General features: G+C 49.4%; 2 protein-coding genes across 2 annotated transcripts in view; both read left to right on the top strand.

Moving 5' to 3' along the window:
* The window catches only part of AGBL4 (AGBL carboxypeptidase 4), a 1,434,684-nt gene that overhangs the window by 1,097,917 nt on the left and 313,639 nt on the right, over nt 1-23,128 (top strand). The gene's annotated exons all lie outside the window — the stretch shown is intronic.
* The window catches only part of BEND5 (BEN domain containing 5), a 54,221-nt gene that overhangs the window by 26,133 nt on the left and 4,960 nt on the right, over nt 1-23,128 (top strand). The window contains exons 4-5 of the mRNA XM_075539737.1: nt 12,585-12,733; nt 18,483-18,696. Of these exons, the coding sequence (XP_075395852.1) occupies nt 12,585-12,733; nt 18,483-18,696 (363 nt within the window). The remainder of the gene's footprint in view (nt 1-12,584; nt 12,734-18,482; nt 18,697-23,128) is intronic.

Genomic DNA, 23,128 nt, shown 5'->3' with positions numbered 1-23,128 from the left:
ACTACTATGTCTAGACTTGGTTTCAAACTGACTGGTCGGTTGTTTGTAGAATTCCCCTCCTCCCGCCACCCGCCCCCACCTTTCCAGGCAGAATTCCATATTCTCCTCTCTATCCTTCTGCTACCCCTCGGACATGCTCAGACACCGCAGGCAGCCACCCAGTTCCCTCTTTTCCCTCTGTGGTTGCTCAGTTCAGTTTTACCCATGGGAAGGGGTGCTCATGCAACTTGGGCTGCGCAAGAGGACTAGAGAGGACAGGCGAGAGAGAGGCATTCTGCCCAGTTGCGCTTTCAAGCCCTTGTATGAGAAGTGAAGCCCAGGAGGGCAACAGTCTGCTCACCACCTCAGTGTAAGTGGTGCCACTTAAAACCGCCGTGCCCTCGACTGCCCACGTTTGATGCCAAGCAAAGTATTGAGAACGAGAATCATTTTCGTAAAAATATTGGGGCTCTTCTACTCTGGAGAACTGTTTATATCGTTGATTGAATGAGAAACAGCCACAGTGGATTGATTCCGATGACTTGGGGAGCTGCTTCTTGAGTAGTTGGACAATCTAGGACCTTCTTTGCGTTTTCCCGTGGGGTCCAGTTTTCTATGAGCAATAGGGATGGGACGAAGGGACAGCCCCAGGGACCCAGTGAGCTGGCCAACTGCTTAGGCAGACGGGAGTTGCTGGAATGGCCCCAGTGTTAGAATCGGAACACGCTTCTTCCCCGTCAGAATAGGGTTTGCCTGCTTGTTGTTGGCTGTGGTCTAGTCATGTGACGGCCTTGTTTTCATCTGGATTTCCTTCCAGGAAGTAGAAAAGAGTTTGAAAACCTCTTCTGATTTAGGTACTAACTCTAAAAACCAAACTTATTACCACTGAGTCGATTCCAAGTCATAGCAACCTTATAAGACAGAGTAGAGCTGCTCCATTGAGTTTTCCAGACTCCAAGTCTCTTTACAGGATCACACGGCCTCACCGCTTTCTCCTGTAGTTTGTTTAAACCTGCAACCTACTCTACCAGCTATAGGCTAGGTGCTTTTCATAATTAAAAAACCTCCGCAGTAGAAAATATCATTGGTTGAGGAAACAGAGATTAACTAATTTGCCTGAGGCCATGCAGGAAGTAAATGGTGGAACCAGGCCTCAGAACGAGTCCTGTCTGTTTTTCTCCTTGTCACTGAGTCCCTGGTGGCCCTGCAGTTGTGTGCGTCCTGCTTTCATCGAGAGACCTGCTCTGTGCGCCGCAGGGTTCTGGGGCTGCCGGGACTTGAGCTGCTGGCTTCATGCATACAAGCCAAAGTCTCTTCACCATTTTGATCTGAACAGTCTGTCTAGTTTCAAGATGCCAGCCCAAACTTTTTAGAGTTCTCATCGAAATGTTCTCTTTTGAAAGAACCAAATCTAGCCTCTTGCCCCGTTTGAGGCACAGAGCGGGGAAAGGCCATGCCTGCACCGCATGGGATCTGGGCAAATGGTATTGTCATCATCACCAAGCAGTGAACAGTCTAAGTCACTATATCATAGATGGGTGGTTAGGAGCCTTGGTGACATGGTAGGCTGCTGAACTGCAGTGTCAGCAGTTCAAAACCACCCACCGCTCTGCAGAAGGAAGATGAGGCTTTCTTTCCCTGTCAATATTTACAGTGTCAGGAATCCACAGGAGCAGTTCCTTTAGGGCACTCTGAGTCTGGGTCCATTGAATGGCAGTGACAAAGAGACCCAGGAGGCATTCCAGGGTTCGCTCAGAACTGGGGCTACTCTTCCGCCAGCCTCTGCTATACCAAGGAGGCTCCGTGAGCTTGGCTGGAGATAATTCTTAGGGTCCCAGGAATTTAGTCCCATAAGAAGCCTAGTTCAGCCTCCTTCACAGGATAGGAAAGCTCTGTTACCCCTGCCCAGTGATCCCCTAAATTGGTGAGACACACCCAAGACGCAGAAACCATACTCCCTGCTTTCACTGTCGTCTGTGCTGTTATGAGACAGCTCTGTGTACAAGGAAGTACATTTGTGTAAGAAACATTGGACTCTCGCTCTGTTCCAGGCCCATGCTAGAAACAGGTTAATCAAAAAGTCAAGACCCTGTTGCTGTCGTAAAGAGGCCACAGTCTCATCAACCCCTGTTGGGATGCCATGTGAGCCTTGATGCTATCATGGGACTTCTGCACGGACGGACATTGGGAGAGAACAGAAAGGATGCTCGATGTGAACGGGCAGGGATGCGCCAAGTAACTGGTGGCCATGTTACATGAAGGACTGTTTTGGCCTTTTCCAACTCAAGCGAAAGTGAATCGAATCTCAGGCAACCCGAGGGTCTAACAAATATTTGGAGTTGTGAGAAAGGCTGGCATTTTCATGGAACCACAAGTACTTCCTGGCTGGAGTGGGCCACAGAAGGGGAGACAAAGTCCCAGGGGTAGGTAAGAGCAGCTAGGACGGCCCATATGCTGTGGCAGGTGTTCCATGGGGACTGGTCTGGGATACAGCTCCCAGTTCCCCAGTTTCCCAGTTCCCCAGTTCCCCAGTTCTACAGTTGCCTTTTTCTCCACACCGGGCAAATCACTCAGCAACTGTTTAGCAAACATGGATTGTGTATGGCCTGTGCTCTACACGTGCTCTTTGCTCGAGGATGGTCAAAGAAGATCAAGGTCATGGATCGATTTGGTGGAAAGATGTCAGCCACATGATCAAACTTCACTCCCTGTAACTCTTGCCTTCAGGTGCTCATTGGGTCCCATAGCAGCCCTTCAGGCATCTGAGGGCAGATCGGTGTCACTCACCCAACTTAATTCCACCTTAACCCCCAACTCAGCTGACTGGTCCGGAACCAGAGGTCCGTTTACATGCACCCCACAGATAATGTTGGATCTTTCTTGCTGCTCTGCCAGGGCAGACTCCTTTTGTTTTGCATATCCCCGCTGTTTGTATGAAACTTGGAAGCAGACAACTAGGCAAGGAGGGAGTTGGGTCAAGGCCACATCTAAAGAACTGTGGACTAGTCGAAGACCTTAGGGATGGATGGAGCCCAGGAAACCCCCTCCCTCCCCTAAGAGGCATGGTTATAGAGCTCCCTCAGACTGCCCCTGGGAAGGTCAGAAATGAACCGAAGGTCCTACAGAGTAAACATGAGGTGGGAAGCCTGTGAAAGGAACACGAACGAGAAGCTTGCGCTGCCCTGAGGAGGTGCAGGGGAGTGTAAAGGCAGGCCTGTGCAGGCTGGCCTCCCTGAACTTGAGCACTTGCCACCTGTGCTGACATTTGACACACTACCGCTCTAAGCCTCTACAAATATAATAAGATGCGTTTGTGGAACTGCCATGAGGATTACATTCTCTCATTCAACACTTGTTTCATAAGTTTATCGTGCGCCAAAGACACTTTGCTGGGCGCTTGGGGACACCTCGGTGAACATTATAGGCTGTCTGGTCTCTGTCCCCTTGGAGTTTATCTGTCAGTAAAGGAGAGGAGCATTGAAAAAATAATCACCTGACAGGAAAGTAAGACACACTAGGTATAAAATATGGAACTTTCAGGTATGATGCTTGTGTTCCCTTACTGAGGCTGCCAGAGCAAAGGGATGGCCTAAAACAGCAGAAACTTGTCTCACAGTTCTGGAGGACAGAAGTTCTAACCCAGAGATCAGCAAATCTCTGCTCTCTTTGAACGCTCCAGAGGAAATCCTTCCTTAGTTCTTCTAGCTGTTCATGGTTTCCAGCATTCTTTGGCTTGTGACTGCAACACCTCAGCCTTGGCCTCTGTCTCTACGTGACTGTCTTTCTTGTGTCTCTTCTCTGATTAATAAGGACAGCAGTCGCATGGGATTCAGTTCTGCTCTGTGGGCCAGCATCGACTCAATGGCAGTGAGTTTACTTTGGGTTTATTCCATTATAATCTCATGTTAAATGATTACATTAGCAGTCACCCTAATTCCAAATAAGGTCATATTCACAAGTGATAAAAATATGGACTTTGTTGTATCTTTTCAGGGACACAGTTTAACCCACAACAGTGTTTAATAAAGAGGGCACTCAGCAGATATAGATCACCTTTCTTTCTCTGTAAGAAGCGAATGTGCCATTTGAAGTGGGCATCTGTAATTCCCCATTAAGAGAAAATATTCAGAACTTTAGCTAGCCTCTGTGACCGCTCCTTGGGTGGGTTCCTCCCCTTGGGGACAGGGCCTCTCTCAGGCTCTTCCCAGCCTTGTTGCTGGGTCTCTGGCCTGACCCCTGAGGAACAGTCCCAGGTAGGAACAACCTCCTTGAGCTAGGATTGCTCTTCCTACCTCTGTCCACTAAAGCCGATTCCCCTCTCACTCACGGAAAGTTCGTAGGAAATGAGAAAGAGAAAGGTTCACTTTGGTCAGATTCCCGATCGACAGAAGCCCACCCCCACCCCCCCACTCCCCTTCCTCAGACCTTCCTCACCCTCTGGTCCCCAATTGGCACTTTTCTCTGAAGCCTGCTCGGGTCAGGCTCACTGCGCCAGCACTGATCCCTCTTTTCCCAAATCTGTGTGGATTGTCAGGCTCCTCATTTTCCGGACGGTCATTGAGCCTGTAGGTGCTGGCTGCCATCACCGTATGAAGATAACGCCCCTACCCCAGCTCCTCACGCCCAGTAAATCCCTGACCACCCCTGGAAGCTCGAGCAGAGACGTTTGTGACAGGTCTTCGGAAGCCTTAGACTCCCCCAGGTGAAGCGCCCTCTTCACTTCTGTTCCAAAGCCCTTATCCTCACCCACACCGGATATGTGGGTGGTCATGATTGTGGTCTGTTTCTTTCAACCACTGCACTGGGAAGCACGCAAGGCTACCAGGCTGCCTGTGGGCTGGCACCCAGTGTATGCTCAGTAGATTCTCACTGAAGGAGTGAATCAAAGGACAGATCCATTCCTGCCCTCACTGGGAGCTTTATGGGGCTAAGTGTGACTTCAGCCAAAGGTGAGAGTGTCTAATGCCTTCTGAAAAGGATGCAGATACCCGAGGGTCACTGCCCCCGCTCTTCCCAAGACTCCTGCTTACTTTGTTCCTTCCTCACTGTTACGCGACTGTTGCCATGTATGTGGTCCTTCTCAGGGAAGTGGACCCACTTCTATTCCATCCAACATAGGGTGCCTTTGTGTTCTGGATGCATGTAAGAATTTTAACGGATTCACTTTGTATTTATGAAGGAGATTGTGTTACTCTGGGTTGACTAGAGAAACAAATTCATAAATACATATATATATAGATATATATATACCTATCTATCTGTATATATATATGAAAGAGTTTTATATCAAAGAGCCATTATAACATTGAGAAAACATCCCAGCTCAGTCCAGATCAAGTCCCATGTTACCCTAACACATGTAGTGATGCCAAGTTCAGGAAAATCAGGCTCTTGTGGATCCAGTGGCAGTAAAAGCATCTCAGTACTAGCTTGGGTCCCCACATGGCTCCTCCAGCTCCCAGGGCTCTGACTGTATCCGTGTAGTTCCATCAGGCTCGTGCTCAGTAATGTCTCACAGGGAGGGAGCATGTGTCCTGCCTCCAGCAAGCTAGTTATCTCCTTAGCACCTCCAAATGAGGTCATCAGGCTGTGACCTGATTGACAGGCTAAACTCCACCCCTTCACTCTGAAGTCTCAAACTGACAACAGATTATGTAACTACCACAGAGATAAAACTGTACCCATAGCAGAAATGTCCATTTCACTCACTGAAGTAAATAGAAGAATTTTGTTCATCTTTTTTTATATAAAATCATTAGCCTTTCAACTTGAGCACCAACGAATGGGTGTCCAGGCATAAATATTGAGTGAGATTTCTTAAGACCATCAGATAAACATCCAAACTTTTTAGAAAGGTTTTCAGAACGAACAGAGTTCTGTGTAAGGTCAAAGAAGAATAGAGAATCATGTAGGTTTGCTTAGTCATGGAGCCACAGATCACTGAATGAGCCCTTCCCTCTCTGCCACCAACACGCCTGGCTCTTTGGGACCCCATGAGACAGGGTGGAACTGCCCCTGTGGGTTTCTGAGACTGTGGCTCTTCACGGGAGGAGATCTCCCAGGGAGAGATTGGCAGTATCTAAGTGCCCAATCCATAAGGTGGAAGATGTCAGATCCACTGACATCTAGCCTATTGTGGCTCTTAGCGACACCCTAAGACAGAGTAGAAGGGCTCCCCTGGATTTCTGAGGCTGCATATCTCGACAGAAGCAAACGGCCTCACCTCTCTCCCTCTGAGCTGCTGTTGAGTTCAAACCAACCACCTGGTGGACGGCAGCCCAATGCTTAGGCATCTGCGCCACCAAGCTTCCCATGGAAGGGATCCCTGGGAATGAAAGAAGCAAAATGAATAACAAAACTAGGATTTGTCCCGTCATCGCTAGACCAATAGGCAACAATCAGACCGCAGCTATTTGTAACGCAATAGAGTAGGAATTGCCTTGCGAAATTCGGAACCTCTCTGGCCTGGTACTGCCCTGGTTAAGTGCTCACTCGGCTGCTAATGCAGATTGTCCATTCGAATCCCGGGTGCCCGTGCAGGAGAAAGATATGACAGTCTGCTTTTATGAAGGCTGACAGCCTCAGACTCCCATGGGTTGCTGGGAATCCGAATGGACAGGAGGACAGTGCGTTCGCTTCAGGTTTTCTCCAGCATCGTGGGATGCCTTGTTTGCCTCTGGGCCCCTGGACCTCTTGTGGGGCCTCCACCTTGGCAGTCAGTCGGGGATTGTATGATGAAAGGTTCATGAGTGATCGAATGAAAAGCAAATACTACTTTTGACACGGAAGGAAAATAAGGATCTTTTACCAGCTGGGAGGCTTCTCTCCATAGAAAGTATATTTTCCCCCAAATAAACCTGAAGTGTCAGTCCCAGAATGCAAGTGGATCAAAGGCTTTTTTTCCCCCCTTAATCTTTCCACAAAGTGAAAAAAGTTCCTTTGTTGCCTAAAATATCTGCGCCAGAGCTACCCGGGCTGTCTCTGAGCGCAAGTGCTTATTATTGTGGCTAATTTGGTCACATGTGTTTGAGGCAGAACAATGCCTCAGAAATTTTTTAAAGCAAAACAGCAATCTGAGGCGTTTGTTGTAATGAGATGTAAATTGCCAACATCAGTAGTGGAGCCGACTAGAATTTGCAATGAAGTTTTTTTTTTTTTAATTTGCCCCTTAAATGAAAAGCACTAGAGGCCCTCCCTCCCCTCCCCAGCAGAGCCTCATGCTTCTCTGTTCCTTTTCTCTCCAATTCGCTCATGCTAAACACCAGGCTTTATTTATTCCTCCATTCATTGGCCACTTTCTGAGCCCCTTGCCTTCCGGTGCCTGGCGACACAGCGCTGAGCCCTCGCAGTGGCTTCTGGCAATTCCAGGCTGTGGGTAGGAAACCTGAGGTGCAGAGGGTCAGGTGACACCTCTAAGGTCACAGAGCTGGGATGCACATCAAGGACTCCCAAAGAACCTCTTCCTAGATGTTCCTTCGGCTGCATTTTCGCATTTGGGGGCAGCTGCTCTTGCTGAGATTGAGGCTGAGGTACTTCTACATTGCAGTCTGTGGATGGGGACTGTCGCACCGAGAGTCGTGTCCCCAGCACACAGCAGTCATGCTCAAGCGTGTCGGGAAATATCTTTCCTCCAGCCCGGTCCAAAAACCACAGTCACTTGAGAAAGCTTTGTCATGTCAGCCTCAGAAGGCAGAGTGGGCCTAGTGTCTGTGAGGTGCAATGCCAAGTCCCTCCTCAGGGCCAGGCCTGCGCTGGACACTAGGGCAGAGAGACGAAGCCGGAATCTGGGCTCACAAAAGCCACACTTAGGAAGATGCTAATGGAAGGAGGGCGTGTCGTGAAGGCATGCGGGAGGGGGACATTGAGGAGGGTACCAGAGTTTACCAAACACCCACTATGCCAGATTCTGCATGAGTCATCTGTATATGCCATGAGCACATTTAATCTAGTCTTGCCAAATTGCTGACACCCGTTCTCTCAGGTGCATCAATAAGATTAGCAAGGTCAAGTTATTATTCATGTGCAAACTGTCTGTTGAAAATAGAATTTGAACCAGGTACTGTGCCATGTTCTGGAGTCTGCCACAGAAAAAAAACCGTGGTCCCTGCCCCTCCTCAGGCCTTCTAGTCTAGTGGGGCAGACAGACAGAACACCACGAAGTGTGTCAGATCAGTATGGCACACGGGGGGCTGGAGAGTTCAGAGGTCCAAAGCAGGGCAGAGCTGGACCACCTGAATGTGGGTGGGAGGTGGAAAGGCTTCGGAGGAGACCCTGCTTGCTGGAGATCACAGCTTGTCTAAACAGTAAGCGACAAGCCCAGGACTTAAAGTGATTTACCTTCATGCGAGGGGATTGGGCAGCCTTCCTGGAGAAGGTGGCACGTGGAAACCCAGCTCTGAGGGCCTCATGAAATCGGGACCGCCATGGGAAAAGGATGCTCTGGACAGAGTGGATGGCAAGCAAAGACGCATGCCATCCAAGCGGTGCCAACTCATAGTGACCCTAAAGGGCAGGGTAGAGCTGCCTTTCTGAGTTTCCAAGATGGAAACTCTTTACCGGAGCCTAAAGCCTCGCCTTTCTCCCAAAGGACAGCTGGTGGTTTTGAACTGTCCACCCAGCGTATCACCACAACACCATCAGGGCTACTGAGCAAAGACGAGCGGGCAGGAAAGAATGGCAGGTGTGCGGAGAGGATTAAAACGGATCAACTAGCATTGAATCAATCCTGACTCGTCAGGCCCCTCAGGGACAGACTAGATCCAGCCCTCGAGTTTCTGAGGTGAAACGTCTTCCAGTGTGCGATAGATGCAGTCCACTGCAGACCTTGCAGTTAAGTCCAGCGTGGAACCCACTGCTCCGAGTGTTCCACGGGATGGAGTCTCGCTAAGGGGAGGGAATCAGCAGGAGATGGAGTCAGAGAAGTGCCTCGCTTAGCCCCCCCACCCCTCCTTCCATAGGGGCCTCTGTAGACAGTGTAAAAGCAGAATCTCAAATTACAGCAATCTGAATTGTCCATTCTCTTGGAGAGATGCTTCCGATATCTACTTAGCTTCATGGACGTCATGCCACGAAAGGTTGTAGAGTTTGTGAGAGCAGCCTCTCACCCACCTCCATCCCCATTCCTAAACCTGGGACTCAGCAGCAGAGCTTCACTGCAGACTCTGCCCCAGTGCCCAGAGGGCCCCCGCCAGCTGTCCATCACCCTCCCTCTTCACTCCCTCTTTCCCGACGAACTTGCTGAGAACCTGCAATGTTACCCGCCATTGTTCCCAACTCGGTAAAAGACTGCAGAGGAAGATAAACATGACCTTTGCCTTGAAGAGCTTCATAGTCTAATGATGACAACGGACCAGAAGGCGGATGATGAAGATGATGCTTTGCTAGAAGCTACCAGCACTTCCCTGCGGTGACCAGGGCAAAGCCTCAAGAAGGAGCCCCCTGAGTGCTTCCTGAACTCTGAACAGCAAATCAGATGACATTGACTTTGGAGAGAACAGCATAGTCAAAGGCACAGAAGCCTGTGGGGCCTGGGTTTTGTGTGGTGAGAGCACAGGCGCATATCAGAGAGAGCAAGGAGTGGGCTGCCTAGGTAGAGAGGAGGCAGGTGGCCTGGGACTTCAGGGGGGTTTGGGAATGGGACTTCATTTGGGGAATAATAGAGAGCTTCAGCAATGAAGGGCTCTCTTCTTTGAAAGCTCGCTTTAGCACCCCTTTGGGAGACGGGTGGGAGTGAATCCGACTGAAGACTTAGCTGTACTGGATTCATTTTCTTCTATTTTTGTTTTCATTTTAAGTATAGATTTAACTGGAAGGTGTGGTTGTGATGAGATCTCTTTCCACCTTTTTCTTATTTTTTTGCATTTAATTTAATTTTTTACTTAAAAGGTTGTGTTAGGTAGTTAGATTTAGGGACAGAGGGGTTGTCTCATCCATACCTGCAAAGGCCCCGGTGAAAGAGGTTGGAAAGAACACTAGGAAGACCCCAGACTGAGCATGCACAGACACATGCCCCATAGACCCAGATTAAACCAATACCTTGGACACACCCACCTTAGGCACATCTCACAGGAGGAGGACCTAACTCAGCCAATGCAGTCAACCAATGCCGTCAGCCACGTATTCCCAGCCAGCGGTGTGAAATCAGGGCTGTGGGAGGGCATCACTCTGACCCTGCTCTTAGTCAGAGGCAGGTGGAGGGTGAGGGTCTCCCTCCCCTGCGGGCACACGTGCACCTGCTCTGGAGCCTACTCAGGGCCCACAGCCTCTTGGCCCACATTCTCCTAGCCTCTAGGGTTCTGGGGCTTCTGGCCTCCCAGGATACCCCCTCCTCAAGTTCTGCATATGTGGGTGCTCTTTTCCACACGGTGGTTCGTGCCCAGTTGTGAACCCCAGTATAGCTTCCACACGGCTTTGCACGCTTCCTAGAAAGAGCGTGTACCCTTTTGACTGTAGCCCCTGAAATAGAGTGTACCCCTTTGTCCTGTCCTTCATAAAAAAGGTCACACAATCTGCTTCACAGAAGTCTTTCAGTGTGTGAAGCAAAGAACGAGGTATAACCCACTCCGGTCTGGAAACCTAACAGTTTTATTGAGCTACATTAGCATATCAATCCACTCATTAAATCCTATCAGAAAAGGCTGTTCAATCATCACATGTAGAACCTGTTCTTCCTTTTTGTATCCATTGGTGTTGACTCCCCATCCCCCCACCCTTCCTATCCATGCCCCCAGGCAATCATTAGTCCAGCTCCTGTCTTCAACAATCCACCCACCCCGCTTACCCATAAAGAAAAACATACAAAAGAAGGACCTATAAGAACAAACACAGCAAAGGACCCAGGGACAGTTAACTTTCTGACCCACGCTTTCTTATAAATGAGGAGCAGAGCTTGGGAGCAGGGACACTGCATGACCACAGGCAGCCCGGGGGCTGGTTGCTGCTGCTGTGTCCTCTTCCCAGATCACCCCTCCTTCGGCCACTGATGGGGAGAGCTCATGCCCTTTAAGCAAACTGAAGTATTTCTCCTCCCCCATCGAAGATCCCAGAAATGATCACATGCTCCCCGTGGATCTGCTTGCACTTCAGAGATCCAACCTGAGACCCCACACAGAGAGGAGAAGCTTGCCCATCTGCGTCTGGAGCTTTAGACTCATTTCATCACTTTTGCCCTTCTTTTCTTGCGCAAACATTCCTACACTACCTGCTCAGTGCACAAAGGACAGGGTAAGCCGTAGGTCCAGACCTTGGACAGATCCACGCCTGTTGAGGAGATGCGATCCAAAATCTTCTGACGGTGCGCACACTTTACTTGCCCGTGCTGTCACGATTCAAACAGCAGAGACCTTTCTGCCAGGACTGCTCTTGCTCTTGCACGTACAAAGCTTGCTCGCCAGGCAGCTCGCATTCACGGCGCAAGGCTCAAGCTTCAGTCTTCGGAGAGGACAGAGATTCTGCCTTGAAAATGATAGCTGCCAGTAACTCTGGATCGAAATTCCTATTCTGGAAGCACTGTCATGGATTTGGGGAACAAAATCCCCAGTGCGTTCCCCACGTTGCCCAAAGCCTAGGGTTTGGTAAGTGGACATAGATGTGCTGTCTGAATGTTGCACTGGGTTGTTGGATAGAGCGTTGAGCCTAATTGACCCCAAGCTTAGGGCAAACAGATTGGACCAAGAATGTATCAATTAAGTGATGTTCCCACACGTATTCATCCGGAGCTGCTGTGGCAGTAACAGGGTCTCCCCTCCTGACATATCAGCACCTGAAATGTTTCAATAGGGAAAGTTTCCAACAAGCAACACTCTCCCTTGGCCTATGGACTTGCTTCCCCTCCAGTGTTAATCAAACCCTCCGGCCTTATTTACCCGTTTCATCCTGCTTCTCTGCCCTTTGGTAATCAAGACACAATAGGTGATTTTTAATCGCAGTCCATCATTTTAACAAGCTAATGGAGGGAACAAATGATCCTCCAGAGAAGCCACCCCCCTTTGCCTGCTGTTGAAACGGCAGGTAATTTTTGTTGATTGCATTAAAATAAAAATCAGGGTAGCTGCTGGATCAGGCAATCAGGAGCCTGCTTAATCTGTATTGTATTTTAATTTCTTGGTTGAAAGATTCCTGCCCGGATGCTAGGTATGTAGGTGAGGGATGGGCAGGGGAGGCCTGAGCGTTCTCCAGCGTCCCTACTTCCTTGGGGCCTGCCCCACCGGAGGCAGCAGGCATGGGGTTTATGGAAAGCACACAATTTACATATTCCAGTAATTGCCCCCTCTTCTCCTTCCAGCCAGTCGCCACAGCACCTCTGTCCTGTACAGGAAGTTGAGTCCCCTGCCTTTCCATTTGGACAGTGACACCGGACGAGAGCGCTTCTCATACTTCATTAGAGTCAAGTTCATTCTTGTCTTCCAATTTTCCACCTTTTCCCTGTGACGCTCACACCTCATTCTGTGTTCAAGTCTGGGTTCAAGTGCGGTTCAATGAACAAACATAAGCCCGCAGTTCTTTTTGTTGCCACTGTGTGCTGACAGATGCCTAGTTAAAAAAAAAATAAATTGCATTTTATTTTCCTTGGAGTTCTAGACAGATCTCTTTTCTTAACTGCCTAGGTCCCGCCATTGACTTGGATAAAGTAAAGTCAGAATGTCTCGAGCCCGAGCCGGAGTTACGGAGCACTTTCAGTGAGGAAGCAAATACGTCGTCCTATTACCCTGCTCCTGCACCTGTCATGGACAAGTATATCCTAGACAATGGCAAGGTAGTGTTTTCAGCTCAATATCCATTCCCTGCAAGTGTTTCTTAGTCAGCGTCCAGATGGAGAGCATGGTGGAAGCCCCTCTGGTCTGCCTCCTGGCTTAGCCGGTGCAACTATTTCTGGGCTTCATGTGTGATGTGACCAGTGTAGCTCTGCTTCATCTTTTTCTTTTTCTCTCCCTTCCTCCATGAAAATAAAGAAAAGGACCAAACCAACTAGAAAAGCAAAACGACATTTTACAAAGTTCATTAGTGAGACATTTTTTTTAATACCATGGCAGGTTGATGAGACTTATCTTACCCCCTATGCAGCCAGCTGCCTTCAGTATCTCAGCTGAACTTGAAATGAAATATTTTAAATTCAGCTCTCACTTCAGTTTATATTCATTTGCCATTTTCCGAGTATCTGCATCCCAAACCCTGTGTTAGGTACCAGGGATCCTCAGAGGACTGAAACATGCTTCCTTTCTCTAAGCCACTGGGAGCTCTTTATTGTGCAGTGGTTTGTACAGAGTCCTCCGATCCTGTATAACCCTCTTGTTTTTTTGGCCCTCAGAAACAATTATTGAAAGTGAATGTTAGTGCTATCAGAAACGATGGACACCGAGATGCAAAGTCGTGAGATAACCTTGGAAATCTTAAAGTCACTTGTTGACCCGTCAGCAAAAGTAGGACAGGAAACTCTTCTAACATCCAGTTGGAAGATGGGTATAGGAGCCCTCTGTTCGGGCACGGGGAGAACCCCGCTCCAGTGGCACATTCGTTGCCACCATGGCCGTGGGCACACATGAGAGGGAGGACCTGTCCGTTCTCCAAGCGTCATCAGTGTGAGGCCATTTTTCTTGCCTTATGCTTTGAAAGGCCTCCGGTTATACAGGATGGCTCCCCAGTGGGTTGATGAGAAAGAGCAGATTTGGGGGTTTGGGCTTTGTTCAGAAATAGCCTTGCAACTACTGAGCCAAAGCAAATACTGTCAGGCTGGGGAAACGAGTCCTGTTCATCTTCAGCGCTCTCCTGGCTCTGCTGCCGCTCCCTGCAGCTCCCACTGAGCCCGTCCTCCCTTACCCAGGCAGGCGGATAGACCAGGCCAGGGCCCCGGGCTTCCTTGCCTCCCAGCAGGCGTGTTACGTTTACAAGGTGGTCTGACACAGTGGAAGAAGGCAGCTAGGAGCCTGAGTGCTAGGCATAGCTCTGCCTGGCTCCTAACCTGCGTGAGTTCACATGGATACCTCCCATCTCTGGACTCAGGGTCCCTAGCTTCACAAAGTAAGATAGAACCGACACGCTCCACAAGCCTTTTTATGATTCTGGGACGTAGGTTTTAAGGTCGCGTACTTTGCTTCTTTGAAGGTTAAATAATAAAGGACGAGTCAGTCTGTCTGTCTTACTTGTTTTCTTTCCTTTTAGTCAGGAGGGTGCTTCAGAGTGAATACTTCTGCATTTGTTTTAAGAGGAAACTCTTTTTTGCTTTGAAAGCCAATGGACAATGTCTGAGCATTACGGGGAGCCTCCTTTTGCTTGGGTTGTTTCCCCTCACACCCCCCAAAAAAACGTGTCTTTTAAACATCATTCACTTCTTCACTCATCAGTTGCACAACAAATCATGCAGGCAACAAATTTTTTTCCATTAGTGTTTGCTGATGGGTTGCTATTAAAACGAACCTGGTTTACATGGGCAGCTAATTTGTGGTTAAAGCAAGAGACTTCTAAAGGGGGGCCATGGAAAGAGATCTCTGCTAATGGCTGCTGGTCCCGGAGCAGCAGTGTGCCCACCTCCCAGAGATAGTTGCTTCCCATTGCCTTGATGGTTTCTGAGCCTTCCTCTCTCCGCCTGCACAGACAGACAGAGGTTTCAAAGCTCTGAAAACCGATAGCTTTGGAGTAGGACCCATCTCCAAGTAGGAAATGAGCACTGCCCTACAAAGCAGGTCAAAAAGACATTCTTTAAAATTAAGTCCCACTTGTCAAATGCCATATTCTAACACCGTCCCTTGATACCTATGGCTAATAGTCTGGTCCAATCCTCTGATGTGGTTTGCATGACCAGGACTTGCTATGGAAATTACTTTCTGATTTTGATAATGCAGATTGCTTCCGTTGTCTCTGATTTGTATTTCAAAAATTCAGAGCATCATACAGCTGAAAAGACCATTGAAACTCCGGCTAGCTTATATGTGGTAATCATAGGGAAGCACATCTTAGAGACCTGCCTGCAATTGTATGCCAAGCTAGAGGCAGGGCAGGGCATGGGCTCCAGACCTCTCCATTCCCAAAGCAGTGTGCTCTCGCCATTCCGCTGACCCTTGGGCCCGAGCTGAAATGCTTCAGCAGATGCCTGTGATTGGTCTGACCCAGGGCCATTTCCCTCCGTGGTGTAAAGCTGACCTGGTACTCGAGTGAATGCCAGAAAACATTTTCTTCTCCAAGGAAGAGCAGATCCTGAGACGTGAAAACCACTGCCTTTAGAACATTAACTGTGCCCGTCGGTTTCTTGCTGCTCTCTGTTCAGGCTTGCTGCCTTCCCGCCGTAAGGGACAGAAGAAGGCTTGTCTTCTCCCACAGCCATGGACTAGGAAGGAAGCTGAATCTGGTATGAAAGCCGTAAGCGAGTTAGCTGTTCTAGCGTACTTAAGCATCTCTAGGATTTAAACTTGGACTTGGAAGATTGGCTTGGCGGGTGTAAGAAGACACAAGGGAAGGCTCTCATTCCTGGGCAGGCAAGCGCATGAGCAGCGAGGCAGGGATGGGGGTGGAAAGGACAGGATGTAATCGTTGCTGAGTGTGTGCTGTCCTCCACCTTTTTATTTATGTCACCACATGGGATTCTCAGAATGCTTCTATGAATTAGGTGGTGGTCTGTCTATTTCACAGCTTGAAAATAAAAGGGTAAAGCATCTTGCTTGAGATACAGAGCGAGTGCGTAGAAGATTCCATGTAGACCCGGTAATTCTCTGGTTCGGCATGCTGGAAGTAGAAGGAGCTCACAGAAAGCATTTGGAGCTTCAGCGGAATAAGAGACATAGGAGGAAAGCCAAGGTTAGCAGCCTGAATTCTAAATGGTCTTTAAAGCCAGGCTGAGGGATTTGGATTTAATGTAATAGGAAACAGGGAGCCAATTCAAGATTCCAGAGGGTTGACAAAAACCACAGAGTTGAGAGGAACTGCAGGCTAGGTAAGCGATGGGTTAGGGAAATTAGTCTGGCAGTGTTTATGGAGCAGGGTGGTGGGGGCAGAACTGGAGGCAGGGAGGCCAGCCCATGCCCTTTTCCCTGGTTTTCTGTCCTGGTGGTGAAGGAATTACACTTGAGTGCTGGGAAGGGCAGTGACCAGGCAGGTAGAGGGGAAAATTCAAAAGGAAATGTACCCGAACACCCATGTGTCCGATCGGCTCATCTGCGTGTCAGCCACATCAGCACAACGGAGACACTGGCAGAGAACATAGTCTTCAGAGCCAGCCAGATTTGGATCTGAAACTTGATCCCCAACTTTCCTGATCGTTCTGTCTGAAGAAAGGCCATTGATTCCCATATCTGTAAAGTGGGAATACTAGCTTCTACCTATTCTCATCTCTTAGGCTCACAATCTCTCTCTCTTTGACTGCCAACTCATAAGACCCCCTTGTGGGTTTCCGAGACTGGAACTCTAAGGGAGTAGAAAACCCAGGCTTTCTCCCAAAGAGCAAACTGCTGACCAGGCAGGTCGCAGTCCGACATATAACAACTACACTACCAGGACTCCTTAAATTTATGAGAAGGACTTTAAAAAATAGTCAGTGTACAATACTTGTCTCATTATAAATACTCAGGAAAATAGTATTATCCCCTTCCTCTGGTGGAGCAGTGGCTAAAAGAACGTTCGTCTCTCTTCTAAGAACAATAAATCAAAAGATTATAGAGAAGCGAGGCTAAGCTAGACGGGCACAGAGAGCTTTGAAACAGATTTTAAGTTGTCTTCTCCCATCTGTAATCTTCTGAGTCAGGGATTTAATCTGAAGCCCGTGTGGGTGGTCTCAGTGTCACCAAGTCAGAGAAAGCAGGATCCGCTAGGGGCAGCAGGGAGCTCAGCCCCAGCATGCCCAGCCCAGCACACAGATTGCCCCCCCACAGCTCAGTCTGCAGAGAAAAAGGCCTGACTTGACCTTGGCTGGGTGTTGCCTGGCCAGATGCTGGCAGCACATCTCACCCCAGGGCTGCTTATCTCTCCTGAGCTGCACAAACACATTTGCGGTCCTGAAGTTTGCGCCCGGAGAGGTCAGGTGGATCTTGTTATCTGATGGCCTCCAGCAGCCTGAGTGATCTTTTGGGGAAAAGCAAGTGAAGTCTAGCATGACAGGTGGATCTCTTACTTAGAGGCAATTGAGGGCAGACTGTTTTTTATTTTTCCCTCTCTTCTTCTTCTGGTTGTTTGCAAAACTTCAGTAATTGGTTAAAATGCTGCCTGTCAGCATTTGCCCACTTTCCTCCTCAAGCCGAGATTCAGCAGAAAGATCCTTTCTGAACAGTCGTGCCAGTCTGCCATCCGTCTGCACATGCCCAGTCTCTCAGACCAGCCTCTCCTGAGACGAATTTCCTGACCATGAGGTGCTGCCAACCCTCAGGTGTTCCTGAAGACCACCACTTGTAGCGAAACTTTCCCATGTTCCCTGGCTGCCTCCCCTCTGCCCCACATAGGTCATTTCTGTCCTACGTAGACTAAGCTGAAACACAGCAGAAATGACAAGGTCAGAGTCAAACTGTTTGGTTTTGTTCTCGCAAATGGTGAATGTCAGCAAATGGTTTCTGAGTTGCTCAGAGAGCCAGACAGTAATTATTTGCTTTTACTCTGCAGCTCATTGCTGGACCGTGCTAGGTCTTAGGACTGGATCAACTCTGTGTTGCAACTTGCCCAGCACCTCCCTGAGAGGGAGCACAATTTTGTGTTCTGTTCTGGGCGCCATCGGAGTGCAACTCGGTACACGATGGTCCAGTTTATTTTATTAAAAAAATATTTTTAAGTACAGGTGTTCTGAGCCATATGGAACTTATAAATAGGACCCAACTCTCTCCGCTCACAGACAGGGAAACTGAAACTCAGAGATGGGAAAGAGCTTACACAACCATAGTCCCAATTAGGGGCAGAGCTCCGTCAGCCGCACTCCTCACCCCAGCTGACGGCGGTTCTCACGCTTAACTCTGCTATACGCCGTAACTACCCAGAGAGCTTTAGCCAGAGCGATCCCTCCTCCACACCTAGGTCAGGTAGACCAGGGCTTCTGGGGCTGGGGAGCCTGGACCCTAGTGTGCAGCCAGCACTGAGAAACACCGCCCTTAGGAAGATGTGTGCCAGCATGTTCCAGGAAGGAGGGACAGGCCTTTCTAAAGTAGCAGACAAGGGATTCAACATGTGTGTCCCTACAATTTGATCAGTCTGTGCGCAGCCCTGCGATACTAATGAGTAAAGGTAGGAGTCCCAGCTCTGCCCCGCAGGAATTCCGTGACTTTACCTTTCTGAATATGATTTCCCATGTGAAATGAAGCGAAGGCCATAGGACCTTTCTTCGAGGGTTGCTGTGTATATTTGCGATGGCAATTCTAAACCACGAGAATAAGTAGCGGCTTGTAGTGCATGATGGCTCTTTTGACATCCCTTAAGGAGAGTGGAGTTTGTATGTAGAGCGTGGATCAATTACAGTTGTGTGACGGTGTCTTTTGTAAAGGGCAAGAGAGGTCTCCACCTGTCAGACTCACCGGGGCCCGTGCCTTTGTCCCTTTCAGGTCCACCTGGGAAGCGGGATTTGGGTTGATGAGGAGAAATGGCACCAGCTACAAGCAACCCAAGGAGATTCCAAGTACACGAAGAACCTGGCTGTCATGATTTGGGGAACAGATGTTCTGAAGAACAGAAGCGTCACAGGAGTTGCCACTAAAAAAAAGAAGGATGCAGTCCCTAAACCACCCCTCTCACCTCACAAACTAAGCATTGTCAGAGGTAGGTCACTGCAGTGAAAACACAAAGGAGAGTGTGTTAGTCTGGGTAGACTAGAGAAACAAACTCATAGACACTCCTGTGTGTATAAGAAAGAGCTTTATATATAAGAGCAATTAAATATTGAGAACACATCCCAGTCCAGTCCAGATCAAGTACATAAGTCCAACATTAGCCCATATGTCCGATACCAATGTATAAATTCCTCTTCAGACTCATGAAACATATGCAATGACACCAAATGCAGTAAGATCACAGGCCAGTGGGTGGAAAGTCTTGTGGATCCAATGGCGGTAGAAGTATCTCAGCACTGGTGTGGGTCTGCTCATGGCTCCTCCAGCTCCAGGGCTCTGTCTGGATCAGTGTAGCTCCGTCAGGCTCATGGTCAGTAATGTTTCGTAGGGAGTGAGTGTCTCTGGCCTCCAGTGAGCTGTTTATCTCTGGGCACCTCCAAATGAGGTCACCAAGCTGCAACCTGATTGACAGGCTCGACTCCACCCCTTCACAATTTGACATCAGGTTATGTAACTACCACACTGAGCTACTGTCCTTTCTTCTGACAAGAATGTACTAGATGCAGTACAGTTCAACAACTGCTCCCTGAAGGTCCTCCAACCAGGCCCTGAGCTGGGCACAGGACACAGGGCCAGATACGGTCCTGTCCCAGAAGAGCACATATTGAGAAATGAGCTGTGGGCTCAAGCAAAATGCAAGGAACTAGCATGAGAGAGGGGCAGGGAATTCTCAGCAAAAGAGGTTACCCTTCACTGAAAACTTGGGGAAGGATTTCTGGGGAAGGAGTTGCTAGATTGGGTCTTGAAAGGTAGATCAGATACATAGACAGATGTCTGAGAAGAGATACTTCAGAAGTCGAGGCAGCTCAAACCAAGACCTGGAGATGACAAGCGTACCACCGTGTACAGAGCACAGAGGAGATTGAGCTTGGGAATGCCCTTCTTGGGGATTCCAGCATCATTCCTACCATAGTGAATGAGTGAAGACCACTGATACATACTAGATGCCTTTCTGGCGCTTGCTGGCTGTTCAGGCAAGCAAAGAGATCGGCTCATGTGTCTCCCTCCAAATGCGGCTGTTTGCTTTGTCGGCTTTCACTCTTCCTTCCTCTAGCCCACCCTCCATTCCTTCACTAAACCCGACTAAGTATTGAGGACACAAAGCAAGATGTGGCTTAGTCTTCCTCTTCAGGGAGCTCATGGTCTCCGAAGGAAGTTGAGCACAAGAAAAACAAGTCTCTGTATATTGTTGTTGTTAGTGGCTGCTGTCAAGTTGATTCTGACCCCTCCTGGGTCCCCAGTGTGCCCTACAGGGTGTTCTTCACTGTCCTCTTACAGAAGTGGGTCACCAGGCCTTCCTGGTCCCTGAGAGTTGCTGGGTGGGTTCAAAACACCAACCTTTTGGTTTGTAGCCCAGTAATTCACCATTGTTCCACCAGGGCTCCTTGATTAATATATAAATAAATACAAATAGAGAACAGAGTGGGTGCTGAGGTAACAGAGAGAATAAACTAATTGCTAATTTTATTTTTGCAATGGCTGTGTTTCGGGTTCTATTTTAAACACGTTTATTCATATAGTCCTTGTAGCAATCGTACTGTAAAGTTACTATACTTTTCACTGTTTTATAGGTGAGGAAACTGAGACACAGAGAGGTTAACTAACTTTCCCCAGGTCATGCCGGTAGTAGGGGTGGAGCCAGGAATCTGTCCTACTAGCCCCTGTCATCAGAGTGTCCACACCTGCAGTGCTTTAGACCAGTGACTCTCAATCTGTGGGTCGCGACCCCTTTGGGGGCTGAATGACCCTTTCACAGGGGTCGCCTAAGACCCTTGGAAAACACACAAATATTTCACAAAATATAATTCTATATTGTTTTGTGATGAATCACTCTGCTTTAATTGTGTTCAATTTGTAACAATGAAAATAAATCCTGCTTATCAGATATTTCCATGACAATGCATAACAGTAGCAAAATTGCAACCCTGAAGGAGCAACGAAAATGATTTTCTGCTTGGGGGTCACCACCACACGAGGCCCTGTATAAAGGGTCATGGCGTAGGGAAGGTGGAGACCCACTGCTCTAGACAAACACAGTGAACCTCGCTCAGGAAGTGGGGGTGTTTCAAGCAGGCCTCGTGCCCTAGGGCAGACAAGCACTATGTGCGTCAACAACTCGGCTACTTCCATGTACTGAGGAAGCCGTGGCGCACGTGTCTTACGTGATGTGGCAGAGAAACTGAGGAGAGAGGAGTTCGTTAGCTGTGGGTTCGAGGAGCCTTGTTGAGGTAACGCGTCATCGTGTAGCAGGAAGCGGCCCTGCAGAGGTAGGGGCTGGGCGAGGAGTAATCAGGCAGGGTTCACAGCAGTGCAAAGGTTGGCATGTCCCATGTTCAAGGGATGGCACAGTCCATGAGACAATAGTTTTGAGCGAGGAACGAATGGTTCAGGGAGGTGGACACAAGCCAGTGTGGCAGGGCTGTGCAGGCCACTGGAAGCAGCTTGGACTCTCCTTGCAGTAGAAAGATGCTGATGGTCTTTAGGTGCTTGGACACATAGTCTTAGGGGGATGAGGATTCCAAGAACTCAGGGCGGTGGCAGGAATGACCTGCTCTCCATGCCTTTTGGAGGTGGTGAGCACAGAGCTCAGAGAGATCTAGTGACCAACCTGCAGTCACACCGACCCCTTCAGACTCTAGTCTGGGGCTTGCTGCATTGTAAAAGCTGAGCCAGCTCATGATTAATTGACTTAGGCAGCCACTTATGTCTGAGTAACCACAGATAACCTTGAATCTGGCTGCTGTCTGAAACGGTGAAACCCAATTCGGCAGACTGCCCTGAGAAGGAGGCCTGCCTGGGGGAATAGCTCTACTCTCTCGAACAGGTGGCCGACCTTTCATTCGGTCGCACGTGTTGGAATGTGGCTCAGGTGGTCTCAGGTGCCTCCCCCGCCCCCTGCCCCCACCATCCTACTGTGGTATGAAATCACCTGCTGTATCCAGCTCTCAGGACCGAGGGACCATCCGGACGCCCCCATCATGAGACCTAGCACAGTGCCCGGCACTTCATCGTGCTCAGTGCATGCATGGGATTCACCCGCGAAGCACTAAGCTCTGCAGGTCTGCCTCCCTGACTGATGCTGGGTGTGATTTGTTGTAGATCAGTTTCCTTCCATGGCTCAGTCTCCCTGCCCGAGGCGTCCCTGCATACGACAGTGAGGGCTGCCTGGGCGCACTGCTCAGAGGGTCTTTGAAATGGTCATGTTCGATGTGAAAGCAAGTTGACACTCTTCACGACAAAGTGATCTGATGTGACCTCCTCGCAGTCACGTTTTTGAAGTTCACTCTTCTCAGCTTCCAGACCCTGCCCTCTCCTTGTGCAAACAAACAAAACCGACCCACCGCCGTCCAGTCCCTTCTGATTGCTGGTGACCCTGGAGGGCAGGCTCGAACTGCCCCTGTGGGTTGCCCAGACTGTACCCTTTATGGGAACAAAAAGCCTCCTGCGTCCGTCTCCTGTGGAGCAGTTGGAGGGCCACCTTACGGGAACCCAGCACCAGCTCCCAGGGTTCCCAGTGCAGGTGATGCAAAGTAGAAGGTAGACTGACGGTCCAAACGCTCAGGCCTTCAGCCCAGCACAGCACTGGTACGATGCAGAGGCTTGGGGTCTGTGTTTGTAAAGCCAGGATTACAGCCCAAAGTCTGGCTTGTCAGTGGCCACGTGGACTTCGTTTGAGCCCCGTTCAGACCATGCCTTGTGCAGCGGATCTGATTCCGTGCTGCAAAGCAGGAAGCAGAGCCCACCTCAGCGGTGCGCCAAAACGCATTGGCCCAGTCTTGCCTGGGGCTTAGCAGCTCCTGCCACATCCTCTGAGCTTCCCTTGTTGAATCACTCTCCCATTTTCCACCCTCTTGTTCAACCTTCTCTGCTCTCTTCCATCCCTGTCTCCCAAGAGACAGCCTTTGGACAGAAGAGGAACTCCGACCCTCCGACCCACCAGAGCTACAGACTGATCATAGCCCGGGATTTGCTACCTCATGTCACACTCGACTACTTCGGGTCTTCCTCTCTTCTCTGCAGCTGGTGAAATCTCCGCCTGGGCTCTGCATTCCTTTCGGCCCAGCTATGTTCTCAAGGGCCTTGCTCCCTAATGCAGCTCCTGCTCGACCGGTTCCTTCCCCGGGTCCCTTCCATCCACTTGAACCACTCATTTCTGAAAAGAAACAAGCAAAGCTCTCCCGAGCTGCCACTGCCATGGCTCGCTCTCCCTTTTCACATCCAGGCTTCATGGAAGAATGTCTGCACCCCCTGCCAACCGATCCTCACCCTCTGTCCGCTTTCACTGTTCCAGCCGCCTGCCGTTCACTCCCAGCCCACTTCTGAATCGGCTCTGCCCGCGTCTCCCTGCCTTCTGCATTACG

This window comes from Tenrec ecaudatus, chromosome 1 (assembly GCF_050624435.1).
Source record: "Tenrec ecaudatus isolate mTenEca1 chromosome 1, mTenEca1.hap1, whole genome shotgun sequence".
Taxonomy (NCBI): Eukaryota; Metazoa; Chordata; class Mammalia; order Afrosoricida; family Tenrecidae; genus Tenrec; species Tenrec ecaudatus.
Note: the sequence above shows the minus strand (reverse complement) of the source record. Positions and strands in the feature narration are given on the sequence as shown.